General features: G+C 46.5%; 2 protein-coding genes across 8 annotated transcripts in view; both read right to left on the bottom strand.

Moving 5' to 3' along the window:
* TMEM94 (transmembrane protein 94) overlaps window positions 1-15,633 on the bottom strand; it is a 154,988-nt gene that overhangs the window by 32,144 nt on the left and 107,211 nt on the right. For all 7 annotated transcript variants that reach the window (XM_040330252.1, XM_040330249.1, XM_040330251.1 and 4 more), the window contains 3 exons: window positions 13,719-13,908; window positions 12,148-12,225; window positions 8,941-9,026 (listed from right to left, as the gene is read on the bottom strand). In XM_040330252.1, the coding sequence (XP_040186186.1) occupies window positions 8,941-9,026; window positions 12,148-12,225; window positions 13,719-13,908 (354 nt within the window). The remainder of the gene's footprint in view (window positions 1-8,940; window positions 9,027-12,147; window positions 12,226-13,718; window positions 13,909-15,633) is intronic.
* Window positions 7,007-8,356, bottom strand: LOC120918588 (spidroin-2-like). The gene is made up of 2 exons (XM_040330255.1): window positions 7,251-8,356; window positions 7,007-7,214 (listed from the first exon to the last, which is right to left on the bottom strand). The coding sequence occupies exons 1-2, from the start codon at window positions 7,885-7,887 to the stop codon at window positions 7,159-7,161; spliced, it is 693 nt and encodes a 230-aa protein (XP_040186189.1). The 5' UTR covers window positions 7,888-8,356; the 3' UTR covers window positions 7,007-7,158.

Below are 15,633 nucleotides of genomic sequence, written 5' to 3'. Positions count from 1 at the left end.
TGTCCAACAAATGTTTTATAACTAGACCCCTTAAATATACTTAAAGCTGAGTTCCACCAAATATGTTTTTTTAAAAGTCAGCAGCTACAAATACCGTTTTAAAATAAGTACAATTAACTGTCCAGGGCGCCTGCGATGTCCTCGTCCGAAGCTGACCTGTCCCTCGGCTCTCGGGTGGAGGTGCCGCCATCTTCAGTAAGGGAATCAGGAAGTGAAGCCTTGCGGCTTCGCAGCCTGGTTCCCTAATGCGCATGCGCCAGTCATGCTGCGTGATCCCACTCTGGTTCCTGCTGTTTTCTAGGACCTGTGTGTCTCCCAGAAGACAGCGAGGGAATGGAGGAGGGGCCAGACATGGCGTAGATTGCTGCAGATTCTGCGGCGATCTATCGCCGGAAGTGGGAGAAAAAAGAGATTTTTAATACAGCTTACCTGTAAAATCTTTTTCTTGGAGTACATCACGGGACACAGAGCGGCATTCATTACTATATGGGTTATATGGAGTACCTTCAGGTGTAGACACTGGCAATCTTCAAACAGGAAATGCCCCTCCCTATATAACCCCCTCCCATAGGAGGAGTACCTCAGTTTTGTAGCAAGCAGTATGCCTCCCAAAATGGTCCTCAAAAGAGGGGTGGGAGCTCTGTGTCCCGTGATGTACTCCAAAAAAAAGATTTTACAGGTAAGCTGTATTAAAAATCTCTTTTTCTTTATCGTTACATCACGGGACACAGAGCGGCATTCATTACTATATGGGATGTCCCAAAGCAATGCTTACAATGAGGGGAGGGAGAACATCTCCAAGACAAAAGGATTTAATTTAGAGATATACTCAAATCATAATAAATCCAACTTATTTGAGAAAAATAATCTTAAATTTTAAATTTAACTCAAAAAAAAGAGGAGCCCCCGGAATCCGAGGGTCTCAAACTGCAGCCTGCAGCACTGCCTGCCCGAAGGCAGTATCAGTATTCCTTCTTACGTCCAACTTGTAGAATTTTGTAAATGTGTGGACAGAAGACCAGGTTGCCGCCTTGCAAACTTGAGCCATAGAGATCTGGTGGTGTGCTGCCCAGGAGGCGCCCATGGCTCTAGTAGAATGAGCCCTTAATGATACTGGAGGAGGCAACCCTTTCAAGCCGTAGGCCTGAGTGATCAATTGCTTAATCCACCTAGAAATGGTGGACTTTGCAGCTGCCTGCCCCTTCTTGGGCCCATCCGGTAGAATAAACAGCACATCTGTTTTCCGGATCTTCTCTGTAGCTTTAAGATAGGCCTTCATGGCCCTGACAATATCCAAGGTATGCAGCAACCCTTCCTTTCTGGAAGTAGGTTTAGGGAAGAAGGATGGTAATACCAAATCCTGGTTCAAATGAAAACTGGATATGACCTTCGGTAAGAAGGAAGGATGAGGGCGGAGAACGACCTTGTCCTTATGAAATATAAGATATGGTTCCTTACAGGATAAGGCTGCCAGTTCCGAAACTCTTCTTGCGGAAACTATGGCAACCAAAAACACCAACTTCCTTGTCAGTAGAACCAAAGGAACTTCAGCCAACGGCTCAAACGGTTGTTTCTGTAAACTCGACAGAACAAGATTTAAATCCCACGGACAAAGCGGGGATTTAACTGGAGGTTTAATACGTAAGACCCCTTGAAGGAAGGTCTTAACCAGCGAGTGGGTGGCCAGCGGCCGCTGAAACCACACTGACAGGGCAGAAATCTGTCCTTTGATTGTGCTTAATGCCAATCCTTTATCCACTCCTAGCTGGAGAAAACTTAAAACTCTATCTATGGTGAACTTGCGAGGAAGCCATAGCTTGGACTCGCACCAGCCTATATAGGCCTTCCAGACCCTGTGATAAATCACCCTAGAGACCGGTTTCCTGGCTCTGATTAGGGTAGAGATTACTTTCTGAGACAGACCTCTACCCCTGAGAATCAAGGATTCAGCTTCCAGGCCGTCAAATTTAGATGCCGTAAGGCAGGGTGGAGGATCGGACCTTGCGATAGCAGGTCTGGCCTTAGAGGCAGAGTCCAAGGGTTTCCCACTACCATCCTTAGGATTAGTGAGTACCAAGCCCTTCTGGGCCATGCTGGAGCTACCAGGATAACTGGTATGTGCTCCACCCGGATCCTGCGCAGCAGGCGGGGTAGTAACTGGAGCGGGGGAAACGCATAAAGAAGCTTGAACTGATGCCAAGGGCAAACCAGAGCATCGGTTCCGCAGGCCATCGGATCCCTTGAGCGGGACATGAACCTGTCTAGCTTCTTGTTGAGTCTCGATGCCATGATATCCACGTCCGGCACTCCCCATCTTTGGCAGAGTGCTTGAAAGACTTGTGGATGCAGAGACCATTCCCCCGGCCATAGAGTCTGGCGGCTTAAGAAGTCCGCCTGAAAGTTGTCCACTCCGGGAATGAATATTGCCGATATGCAGGGCACATGAGCCTCTGCCCATAGGAGAATCAAGCTCACTTCTCTCTGAGCGGCCTGACTCCTGGTCCCCCCTTGGTGATTTATGTATGCCACTGCCGTGGCATTGTCTGATTGAATTCTCACCGGGAGCCCCTGCAATTTCGACGTCCAAGCCCTGAGGGCTAGTCGAACAGCTCTGAGCTCCAAGATGTTGATGGGTAAAAGCTTCTCTGGCTTTGCCCAAATACCTTGGCGAGTGGAACCATCCACAATCGCTCCCCAGCCCGTCAGGCTGGCGTCTGTGGTCACTATCTTCCAAGCCACTGGGCTGAAAGATTTTCCCTTCAGTAGATTCTGAGGGTCTAACCACCAACACAGACTTTGCCGGACTCTTGATGAGAGAGGCAACGGGATATCCAAGGCCTGTGGCCTTCTGCTCCATGCTGACAGGATGGCTGCCTGCAGGATGCGAGTGTGGCTCTGGGCGTATGGCACTGCCTCGAAAGTAGCCACCATCTTGCCTAGTAATCTCATACATAGGCGAATAGTCGGTTCTTTCTTGCTTAGAACCAGTAGGATTAATTCCTTGATGGCTTTGACCTTCCTCAGAGGTAGGAACACCCCTTGTTGTTCCGTGTCTAATCTCATGCCGAGATATTCCAACTGCCTTGTGGGCTGGAATGCTGACTTTTCTCGATTTAGGACCCAGCCGAACCTCTCGAGGTATTGGACCGTGAGGGCCACTGCTCGTTCCAAGCCGGGAGACGAGTGGTCTATGACTAGGAGGTCGTCCAGGTATGCTAGGATCGTGACCCCTTGGATCCTTAGCTTGGCTAGGATTGGAGCTAGAACCTTCGTGAACACCCGGGGGGCCGTAGCCAACCCGAAGGGAAGCGCCACGAATTGGAAATGACGCGAAGCCACCATAAAGCGTAGATATCTTTGATGTGGCTGATAAATTGGAACATGAAGGTAGGCATCCTTTATGTCTATGGACGCCATGAAGTCGTCTTTTTGGAGTGTGGCAGCTGCTGACCGCACGGATTCCATCCGAAATGAGCGGACTTTTAAGTATGCATTTACCATCTTTAGGTCCAAAATTGGCCTGACATCTCCATTGGGCTTTAGGATGATGAATAGGTTGGAGTAGAAACCCAGCCCCTGTTCCAGGACTGGTACCTCTACTATTACTTCCTGGGAAAGTAGATGATCTAGAGCCGCCCTTAATGCGGCTCCTTTCTCCAGATCGTTTGGAATCCTCGACTCCTGGAAATGAGGAGGAGGAAACCTTAGGAATTCTAGCTTGTAGCCTGTGGCCACGGAAGACCGTACCCACTCGTCGGGAATGCTGGCTTCCCAAATCTCCGAAAAGAGTCGCAGCCTTCCCCCCACCTTCGTGGGTGGGGGCGCCCCTTCATGAGGTAGACTTGGGGGCTGGTTTTGCTGGCTTGCGAAACCACTGCCTCTTGCCCCTAACAGCCTGTCCTTGTGATCTGCTGTTGAAGCCGAAGTTTGTTCTTGCAGGAGGCCGTCGATACTGCTTGGCATTAGAGGGCCCCTGCCCAGGGGAGGACTGTCGTTTAAACGCAGGTCCCTGAACCCTCTTCTTAGTTGGCAAGAGAGTACTCTTGCCGCTTGAAATGGTCTGAATGTATTTATCTAAGTCCTCTCCGAAGAGCCGTCCTCCATGGAAGGGAAACCCTGCCAGGAGCTTCTTGCATGGGGGCTCAGCCTCCCAGCTTTTTAACCATAAGAGTCTTCTCATATGGATAAGGGATAATGATAAACGTGACGCTTGTTGGATAGAATCCTTGATTGCGTCTACCGTAAAACATATGGCCTTAGGGACATCCGAAAATTCTTCTGCCTGCTCGGCAGGAATAAGTTCAAGCATTTGCTTAAATTGATCCGATAAAGCTTGAGCGACTCCAATCGCAGCCACGGCTGGCTGTACTACTGCCCCTGCAGAAGTGAAGGAGTTCTTAAGTAGGGCTTCCAAGCGTCTATCAACTGGATCTTTGAAAACCTGTACGTTTTCTACAGGACATGTTAACGATTTGTTAACACATGAGATGGCTGCGTCTACTGCAGGAGAAGCCCATCTCTTGGAAAACTTTTCTTCCATAGGATATAAGACAGAAAATTTCTTAGGTGGAAAGAAAACCTTGTCTGGTTTGTTCCACTCTTGGAACAAGACTTCCTCCAATAGAGGATGGATCGGAAACACAGCACTGCTTTGAGGCGCCCTCAGTGAGCCCAAAGCTGAAACCGTCGATACCTGGAGATCTGGTACAGGCAGGTTGAATGCCTTATGGACCAAGTCCGTCAAGCCCTGAATCCACCAGCTCTCCCTCAGGGAGACTGCCCCAGACTCCTCTGTATCCGGATCTTCGATCCCTGAACCTACTTGGTCTCTGTCCAAGAGGTCCAATTCCCCAGAGGAAAGGACCTCCTCTTCCGAGGGTCCGCGCACGGGTGACGGAGATCTATTCCGCTTACTACCCCGCATGGCTGCGGCTATCATTTCTCCCATGCTTCTCCGCATCTCATTTAAAGAGGCGAGTAACACCTCCTCCGTGACCACCTTAGGGTTGGGTTGACTCGCGTCAGCTGTAGCCCCAGACCCCGATGGCCCAAAGGCTCCCTGTGGGGAAAGCAGCGGCATAGCTCTATCCGAGACCTCAGATTCTGCGGGGGAATCCCCACCTTTTGTACCCTCTGATCTTGATGCCATGGTACAATACCGAGGTACACCTGCTACTTATTGGTACCTGGGACTTATAATAGTTAAATGCCCAAACACCTGTTTGGGGAATAAAAAATGTTTCCTCTACCCTAGATGACACTTTTTTTTTTTTTTTTTTTTCAAAGAAAAACTTTTCTTCCTTTTTTTTTTTTTTTTCAATCTAGGCAAGAAAAAACATTCTATCCCCCTGAGTAGTATTGCCAAAGAAAAGACTATGAGATGGAAAAGAAAACCAGCCTATTCCTAGGCTAAACCACAATCTTCTGAAGACTGTAGTATTCTTTCTGGCCACTGTGTGTCCTCAGCGCCCCGTGCTTCACTCCAGTCCTTCCTCCCTTAAGCCAGAGAAATGAATGAGCTGTGGCATCTAAGGAAGGGCCGCCCCTTCCTTTAAACCACTGACCCGCCCTTCCCCCCCAGCTAAAACGGCGCCAAATGCGTCTATAACACGTGCACGCGCACCGCGCGCGCGCCCGCCGACGGGGGGGGGGGTTGGGAGGAAGGGCCTCTCTGTTCCTGCAGCCGCAGGCCTGGAACACACGAGGAGGTCAGCGTTTTGCCTGCCTTGCAGGCATGAGGGAGAGGACTGGATAGAGCATCGCCTGGAGGCTTGCAGGTAAGCATAGCTCTCTGACACACATATACACTTGTACATAAAAGGCCCCACTCACAGCTTTTCCAACACTACCAGGGAGGTCACCTTTTATGGGGAAATATAACATATAGAGCCATCCTATCTTCATGATATGTGACTGGTTTGCCAGATGCAATGCATAACCTTAGGCATGTCCCCTGTGACCTCCCAGAAAAAACTTGCTAAGAGCCAAGCCCCGCAGGTTTTTCCCCTTACTTACCTGCTCCATGCCGCAGGACTTTGCCAAGCAAGAGGTCCAATCTTCCCCCATCTCCGTGGGGATGTCTAGACCTTCAGGCCCTGGGAACCTTCTTCTTCCATGAAGGATCCACTGTCCTGGGCCCATACAGCACCCTGGCAAACAGAAAACATTAGGCGCCCCAAAGGTTTTCTAAGTTCTGGGCCCAGGGTCCAGCTCTCTTAAAAAGAAAGCATTATGGGCTATACCCCAAGGGTTTGGGGTCCGGTTACTGACCACTTTAGCGCACAGGCTTTTTTGGACAGAACCGGTAGCTCACCTAATCCCAAGGATGCGGAGGCAAGCTAAACCATGACTAACACCTAAGACACTGGCGTAAAAACTGAGGTACTCCTCCTATGGGAGGGGGTTATATAGGGAGGGGCATTTCCTGTTTGAAGATTGCCAGTGTCTACACCTGAAGGTACTCCATATAACCCATATAGTAATGAATGCCGCTCTGTGTCCCGTGATGTAACGATAAAGAAATACCTGTATTAGATGGGTATCTGCCCACCTCCCCCCTGAAAGGTGCCAAATGTGACACTGGAGGTACATGATAAGCGGAAGTTACATTTTTGAGTGGAACTCTGCTTGAACCAGTTCAGCTCTTACACCTCTGTACCCCTATGAACCAGAGCACGTTTTTAAAATCTATATTTAATTTATTGAAAAGAAACCCACAAAAGTCAAGAAGCCATGGAAAAACATCCAGACACAAATGAAAAACATCCCAAAAATTTTAAGGCTTTGCACGATTTTGCCGGATTTCCAACACAATTTCATGGAATGCCTGTGTAAACTTGAGGTCTATGGACCCTCAACTCACATGAAAGTCGGACCAAAGTAGTACAGGGACTACTTTGAAGTCGGCACAACTTGAGGTCGCACAGATATGAATGGTTATCATTGGAAATCATGGGGAACAACTTGTCATGTGACTTTGCAGTCCCAAGTCGCAGGAAAAATCGCACAAGTGTGAAAGGGGCCTTAAAGTGGTTGTAACCCCAAAAAAAATGTTCCTGTTTCTTTAACCACGTTTTTCTTTCTGTTAAAAAATTGCAAATAAATTTTTCTTCATAAATTTAGGCCAAAATGTATTATGCTACCCCAAATCAGTGTATTTTATTGAGTCTGTATGAAAGTTATAGGGCAGGGGTGCCCAACTGCTGGCCCACAACCTCCTGGGTTGGAAGCCCTCGGATACGGCCCACAACCTCCTGGGTTGGAAGCCCTCGGATACGGCCCACAACCTCCTGGGTTGGAAGCCCTCGGATACGGCCCACAACCTCCTGGGTTGGAAGCCCTCGGATACGGCCCACAACCTCCTGGGTTGGAAGCCCTCGGATACGGCCCACAACCTCCTGTGTTGGAAGCCCTCGGATACGGCCCACAACCTCCTGGGTTGGAAGCCCTCGGATACGGCCCACAACCTCCTGGGTTGGAAGCCCTCGGATACGGCCCACAACCTCCTGGGTTGGAAGCCCTCGGATACGGCCCACAACCTCCTGGGTTGGAAGCCCTCTGGGTAATGGCCCACAACCTCCTGGGTTGGAAGCCCTCTGGGTAATGGCCCACAACCTCCTGGGTTGGAAGCCCTCGGATACAGCCCACAACCTCCTGGGTTGGAAGCCCTCGGATATGGCCCACAATCTCCTGGGTTGGGAGCCCTCGGATACGGCCCACAACCTCCTGGGTTGGAAGCCCTCGGATATGGCCCACAATCTCCTGGTTTAGAAGCCCTCGGATATGGCCCACAATCTCCTGGTTTAGGAGCCCTCGGATACAGCCCACGACCTCCTGCTCTTGGATCGTGGGTCGGCAAGCCCAGATCGTGGGTTTCAAATCTGCCATCCCAGAGCTCCAGTGTTTTGAATGTAGCCAGTGCTAGAGAATGAATGGCTGAGGAGGAAGCAGAGCCGCATAAGCCGATGCTTTCTGTATAGCACCGGCTCCTATCGCAGGAAAAGTGATACCAATTTTCACTCTGCCGGGCACAGCAACAGCCGGTGATACCTGTAGCAAGGTAGATTCCTGAATGAAAGATTATTAAAGTGGATGTAAACCCTAATTTTTTATTTTTTTTTAACCAAGGCTTGCACTTTGTACAATATAGGATATCATGTCATCTGTGCAGTCTTGCCACGAAAAGTGAATCCAGCTCTGAGCAATCCTCTTATCTTTTTTCAGGAAGATAAAAACTGACACAGAAAAATAGGAGTCAGTTTTCCCCCTTGCTCTGAGTGACAGGCGATTTACATAGCTCATGCACGAGCCTGAGAGAGGCATTCTGTGTACTCCAGATCCCCTCCTCCTTTCTTCTCCCGCTCTCCCAGGATTGGCTGCTCCACACCTCAGTATGATTGGGCATGCTGAAGTCATGTTGTGACTTTTCTGGGTTTTGACTAAATGTTAGTGATCATAGCAGAAGTTCAGTGTAAAGCCTCATACACACGATTGAACTTCCATCTGACTTTTCCGTGGATTTTTGTCCGAAGGGGCGTTGGCCATGAACTTGGTATGCATACACACGGCAGAACATTTTCAGCCAACATTCATCAAACCACGTGTTTTTTTTTTTTAGCTCTTTACTGCCACCCTTTTGGCAACTTCTGCTATTGTTGGCTGATGTTTAGCATTCATTTTAAAAGAACAGAATAAAAAGTAAAAGTCCGGCACTGAAAACCCTGGCCAGTTATCGCAAACACTTGATTGCAGTTGTTGCTGCCAAGGGTGGCACAACCAGTTATTAGGTTTAGGGGGCAATAACTTTTTGACATAAAGCCAGGCAGGTTTGAACAGCTTTTTTGCCTTAAAGAGGAGAGGAAGTAAACCCTGATGGGTTTTACTTCCTCTTTATTTCCCTGCAAAGGTAAAGCATGTCCATTTAGTTATGTCCCTACTTACCTCAGTAATGGGTAACAGAAGCAAGACAACCATAAAATATCTGTTGTGCTGAGTACAGGAGGTAGCTGGAGCAGGCAGGCCAGGAACTAGAGAAGAAAAAAATCTTCATGTAATTTCCATAATACAAGATATTCGGACAACGTAAATCAATTATTTTTCCATAAAATAGTTTCAATTTAAATATATAAATTTGCCTCGTGTGTTACCGCAGGGAGATTTTCCTTCACAACTTCCTGTCCCACATACACAAAAGGAAGTAAAAGGAAACATCTCCCTAAAGCAAAAAGAAATAAACCCATAAACTGTCAACAGATTTAATGCTTATGTACATGGCCATACAGGCACACAGCATCCAGAGCCACCGTAAAAACATATTAGGCCCTGCAGGGGGTGCATATGGCCCATAGATATAAATGAGAAAATATCATTGTACTGAAGATGGATGCTGTATGGTCCCCTTACAGTTGTTTGCATGAATTCTTACCCTAACCTCACCTCCTGTTACCGTGACAACTCAAAGTGGAACTTCAGTAAAAAAAAATCTTTCCATCTATTAAATCTTCTGCCCTTCTGGTTGTTTTAACTTTGGATAGTGAAACATTTTTTTTCTGCCAGTAAATACCTTATACAGCCCACTTACTGTTACTCTCGTGAGAGTTGGCCAGGAGGGGGTGAGTCATAAGAGGGCCAATGAGTGCTGCAGGGCTGGAGGTGTGCCTCTGTGTAAATCCAGGAAGTTAACAGGCAGCAGCTTCAGCCGCACACAGTTAAAATGGATGCAGCCAGACTCAGTGGAGCAAGATTTCTGCAGCATATTTGGCAAGTACAGAATCAAAGTATATATAAAATAATATGCAGTGGTTGGAGGGAAGCTTCAGAATGGCAAAGATGTTTTTATTACAAATTATGCGAGCAGACTTCAGTTCTTCTTTAACTTTGGCTTTATGTACACTTTAAGGAACAATGAGTTCCCTGGGTTCAGGGAAATTGGAGGGTTTATTTTATCATTAAGAAACCTGGCTACCGGAGCTGCGGTGGCTCAACGCGATTGGCACTGCGCTGACAAGCCATTCACCTCTGCAGCTAGGGGTTCGGATCCCGGTCTCGGCTACATGTGAATTGAGTTTGGTGGTCTCAGCCCGGCTCCCGGTGGGTGTGCTATGCGAGGTAAGCCTGCGCTTAGTACGCCCACCCCCCTCTCACAAAAACCACCACACTTACACGCACTCGAAATTGGGTTAACATGCACGCACTTTGACCACACGGTCTCTAAAAAAGAGAGGCGAAGGACTATTGGGGCTGGTTGAGCGGGCTAGATCCTCTCACTCCCTTATAGGGAGTCCCTCTGCCCTGTTGGGCTTCAAAGCGGAGCAGGTAGGGCGGGCTGTGTGGGAGGACCCCCTCACACACCCGCCATTGCCACCCGGGGCATGGAGAAAGGTGGCAGATTGCCTCTGGGGGAGGCCTGCCTACTCCCAACCCCTGCAGTCCAGCTCCTCTCTCGAGTACACGCACAAAATACACTTAAAAAAAAAAAAAGAAACCTGGCTACCTGTTAGGAATAGCCTTGGATCAAGGGGCATGCCCAGAGTAAATGAGAAAAACATGCATTGAAGCACTTGAGACATACAAGACTGGTTTGGTCTAAGATATACAGGAATGGACAAATGCAAAATATATAGCTGTGTGTTTTTTTAGTTCAAGTCCACATCAAGCCTGTTTCCTTGAGGCAAACCTGACATGTAACTTATTGCTTGCCCTGCTGCTGTGTAGATTACAAGGGGCTGATATGAAGACCCTTTCAGGCACTTACACTATAAAACAAACTAAAGTTAAAGGAGGCGCTAGCCCAATAAATGTGACAAAAACCCCTTAAATGGTGATGAACCAGATATACAAATATATGCAATGTATTTAAATGTCCATGCAACAAAAACCATAACATATAAAGGCACGTGTACTTTAAGTGCATATTATGTGAATCCAATCACAGGGCTGCTGAGCGGATAAAATATAGTGCCCAAAAAAACGTTTTCCAGATCACCAAACGTTTTCCACCACGTACTACTCATATATTGCACCCACCAGATAAACAAGCAATCAAATGTTCTGGTTTAAAGTCATCCATCCACACAGATATATCTTCTCCACTCCTGGTGGGTCCCGACGTTACTCAAACTAGAACAAGAAATCGCTTTGCTTCCTGAAGATGCGTGCATGCGTGAAATGCGTGGAAGCTGAGAGGTCGACATCATTACCAAGTTCTCATCTTACTTGGTTTCCGAGTCTGTGGTGTGCACGCCGGCTCCGAGGAACACGCGCGGCGGGATATTACATTTCTGACCGAGGAAACTGTTTATGGTGGCGCTACATCTACAGAATCTATATATAAGTGCATATAAATATGATTTTACATGTTTTATTGATTAAATAAACGGTATCACACTATATGCCCTCTACTTGTTAGGACTTTTTACTCTGGTTTATGAGCAACGTCTGGACCCACCAGGGGAGGAGCAGACATATCTGTGTGGATGGATGGCTTTGAACCAATACGTTTATTGATCTGATGACTGGTGAGTGCAATAAATTACTAGCATGTTGTGGAGCACTTTTGGTGATCTGGAAGATTTTTTTTGGGCACTATATTGTGTTTGCTCAGCAACCTGGTGATTGGAGTCACATAATATGAACTTCTAGCACTTCTGCACTTATATGTTGTGGTTTTTGTTGCATGGGCATTTGAATACATTGCATATATTGTATATCAGGCTCATCACCATTGAAGGGTTTTGTCACATTTATTGGGCTAGCCCCTCCTTTTACTTTAGTTCAGGGATATGCAATTAGCTGATCTCCAGCTGTTGCAAGTCCCATCATGCCTCTGCCTCTGGGTGTCATGCTTGTAGATGTCAAAATCTTGCTATGCCTCATGGGAATTGTAGTTCTGCAACAGCTGGAGGTCCGCTAACTGCATATCCCTGCTTTAGTTTGTTTATATAAAGTGCCATTTGGTATTTAAAGGGGCAGCTTCCCATGAATCACAAATACATCTTATGGTGAGGTGGGGTAGGTGTCCGCTTATATATACTCTTATTCTTTAGGCACTTATACTAGTTCAAAGCAAAAATACATATAACAATTGTATTCTTGTATCTTGCCTGGAGCTCAGCTCTAACATGCATTTTCAAGCGCGGTCTCACTTACCTGAACCATGACAAGGGTTAACTGACATTGTAATAGAAATAGGAAGCATTTTCTTATACCATATGTAGCGTGACGAGCCTGGAAGACAAACCAGCAAACAGTTAAGTATAAACCATAATGCACAATGCTCTTTCTTACTCATACAGTAAATATGCTGACATTAAAAATTATCTGCTGTTTTGTTCTAAGCATAGCTGGATTCTAAATGGCAGGTTGGTGGCATTGTTCCATGGAGTCACCGACTGTGAGCAGGAATGTATTGCCCTGCATGGCACCACATTATTATTATTACTCTGTGTAGTGCCATCACATTCACGGCTGCTTTACACTCTTCAACTTAGGGAAATCAGAAGACAAACTTACAAGGATCATTGCAGGAGGGTTCCGCCCACAAGAGTTTACAATTTAAAATAGAGACGTGAAAAGGAACACGTGTTTATTTTGTAAGAAATTCCAGTTATAGATGATGATGATGATGGTGGTGATAACAGTAATAATACATTACACATGACATACTGCATGAAGGATGTAAGAACCAATCATCCAGCAATATTCTGTAGTAAATAGTATCTGCTTGCACATTTTGAAAGAAAGACAACACAGGTATAGTGAACCTGTGATGTGCACAGTAAAGTATTGAGAAATTCTGAACAAGCATGACTAGGTCACTACAGGCCACTGGACAAAGAATAGACAATGAAACATTACCAACTAGGTTCACTCACAGCCCCACTGCAGAGCTGTAGGTGTAAATGGTCATGTGTGACTAGGTGACCACATGCCACCATACAACCCAAATCTGTGATCCATTACCAACAAGGGATACACACAAACACCAGCAAAGTAGTATAGTAAATGGCTGCATGTGACAAAGCACAATAGGGCACCACACCAACAGTATCTAATGAGTCATTACCAATAAGGATAACTTACAGACCCACTGAAGAGCACCGTGTGTAAATAAGTCACCATAGGTTGCTGTACACCACTACATAGTGAGATATCATCAGTAGTGGCTGCTCACCTCACTGCAAAGCAGGAGGGTTGGTGGCCATGAGTGAAAAAGTCACCATAGGCCACTCTATAAACAGTATACACTGAAGCATTGTCAAAAAGTATTACCCACGGGTCACAGTACCAGAGAACTTGCAAAATAAGGGGTCACAGAACCCCCTGACCCAACGCCTTTCTGTCACAGATCCGTCATGTGTGGTGCTACATTGTCCTCAGAAGGGTACTCCCAATATTAACAACAGGGTAGTATGGGTAACTGCCTTTCATGCCAGGCATCTATGGCAGCTGGGGTTTATGGAACATCCTCTGATTTTTGGGCTGCTTTGCTGGAAGAATATGCAGAGCTATTTATTTGTTGTGCTTCTGAGCTTGCTAGAAAATGTGCCTACTTCAGGAAGAGTCAACTCCCTAGCACAGCCCTCTCCCTCCTGCCGTAGCCCTCTCCCCTTCTGGAAGGGTTTACTGAACAAAATTCTCAGGCATTTTGAATTTCTTCACAAGGGAGGTAATAAAATTGGGAGATGCAGGCTATAAATCATGCTTGTGCATTTACTGACCTGTTCAATAAGGCGGATGATGCTGACGCTGTCCTCCTTTCTGAAGGACATGGAGCAGGCCAAGCTGGTTAGTGCTGAAGAGAGATGCAGTGGAGACAGATCCTCTGAATTGTTCGTCCTCAGAGGGCCACTCACGTACCCAAACGTCTCCCATGAACAGCGAGAGGGGAACAGCGGGTCCAGGGAAATGCTAGTTGATGTGCAGGACAAATTTGGGTTTGAATCAGAACAATAAAACAGAAGAAAGGCATGGCAAAGTTTCAAGAGAATACAATCGAGAAATCTGCAATATAAATGTCCCACGTCAATGAAAATGAGAATAGAGTCCAAAAAACGGACCGCACCCAAAACTGCCATTTCAGATGTGGGTAATTGCTTGCAAGCTAATCCATATTCAGTTTTTTTCTAATAGTTGCTGGGGATTACAGTGGCGTGACCACTCCAGCAGAATTCCTTGTACCACCCAGCTGCTGCAGGTATTACAAAGTCATCATGGTACCAGGCTGCTCTTAAAGGAGTTGTAAAGGAAAACATTTTTTTTTTGCTGAAATTACTGTTTACAGGGTATAGAGACATAATAGTTAACCGATTCCTTTTAAAATTGATTAAAAATAGATAAAAATCAATCATATAATGTACCTCCTAGTTTCGTTTTTGCATCTAGTTTCGTTTTTGCATGTAATCCTGCCTCTGTGCTACACAGAGCCATAGAGCCATAGAGCAGTGATGGTTTGGAAAACGAAACTAGAATCTCCCAGTACTGTGGTCATCAGGAAACAGACAATCAGGAAGTGTCCAGAACAGAGAAGGATTACAGCAACATCAGAGCAAAAACGAACAATGAGGACATGAAACCAGGACTGCAGTAAGGTAAAGGAAGCTATTTAGCTAAAAAAAAAAAAAAAATCCTTTAGTGACCCTTTAAGCCTGTGATACATTTGCCTATATGTCTCAGTTTACTGCTCCCTACTAGCCAGGTTATTGATGTGCTAATGTCCCCTCACTATTTCTAAAGGTTAATTGATCTATTGTGTTGTGTGAAGGAGAGCTGGGTTTAAGTGGCTTGTGTTAATTATTCTGATTGCTTCATTGTGGTAATTATCTCTCTATATGCGGGGTCGAGCGGTCTGGTTGATGTATTCAGTACAGCTAGTGCTCAGCGTCATTGATGTCATTGTCTAAAGAAAATGTGTTTCAGCATCGGCCCCGTCGTGTCTACCTATAATCTGTATGGAAGCCCCAGTGTGAGGGGGGCGGAGATTTGTCATTGTAACAGTTTTGGAAATGACATATAAGCTGTGTGTTATAACATTAAAGTCTGTGTTGTTCAAGCAGTAAGCTGGTTTCATGTGTGGCTTTCTGGGCGATTCCAGGGATATCCCTCCTCGTGGAATATTGGGGTGATTTTCGTTATGGGAAGAAGGGAACGTTGACGGGGATATCATACCGATACCGTCACAATTGGTTGGTAGCGGTGGGATTTTTCCCTTCTATTCCCCTTCACACCCGGATTCCAAGCAGACACTGGAAGAACTACTGGAAGTTCGTGGAAGGATTGCTAGCAACAAAACCAAGCGGGTCATCATAGCAGAATCAATGGAGCTAGACCAGGAGGACGGGATTGCAGCAACGCCAGCAGTACAAGAGATGGAGACACCAGTGATTCAGGAGGAGGAATCGCCAGCCAACAAGCTAATGAGAGAGAAGCTAGCGTGGTTCGGCCCGAACCCAACGCCAGATGTGGTACTGAAAGTGATGGACATGTTAGTAAACGCAGAACTACAGAAGGATAAACAAATAAGAGACGCAGAGCTACAGGAGGATAAACAAATAAGGGACGCAGAACTACAGAAGGATAAACAAATAAGGGACGCAGAGCTACAGAAGGCTAAAGAAATAAGAGACGCAGAGCTAC

The sequence above is a fragment of the Rana temporaria genome, chromosome 12, assembly GCF_905171775.1.
Source record: "Rana temporaria chromosome 12, aRanTem1.1, whole genome shotgun sequence".
Classification (NCBI taxonomy): domain Eukaryota; kingdom Metazoa; phylum Chordata; class Amphibia; order Anura; family Ranidae; genus Rana; species Rana temporaria.
The sequence above is the reverse complement of the archived record's forward strand: the minus strand, read 5'-3'. Positions and strand labels throughout refer to the sequence as shown.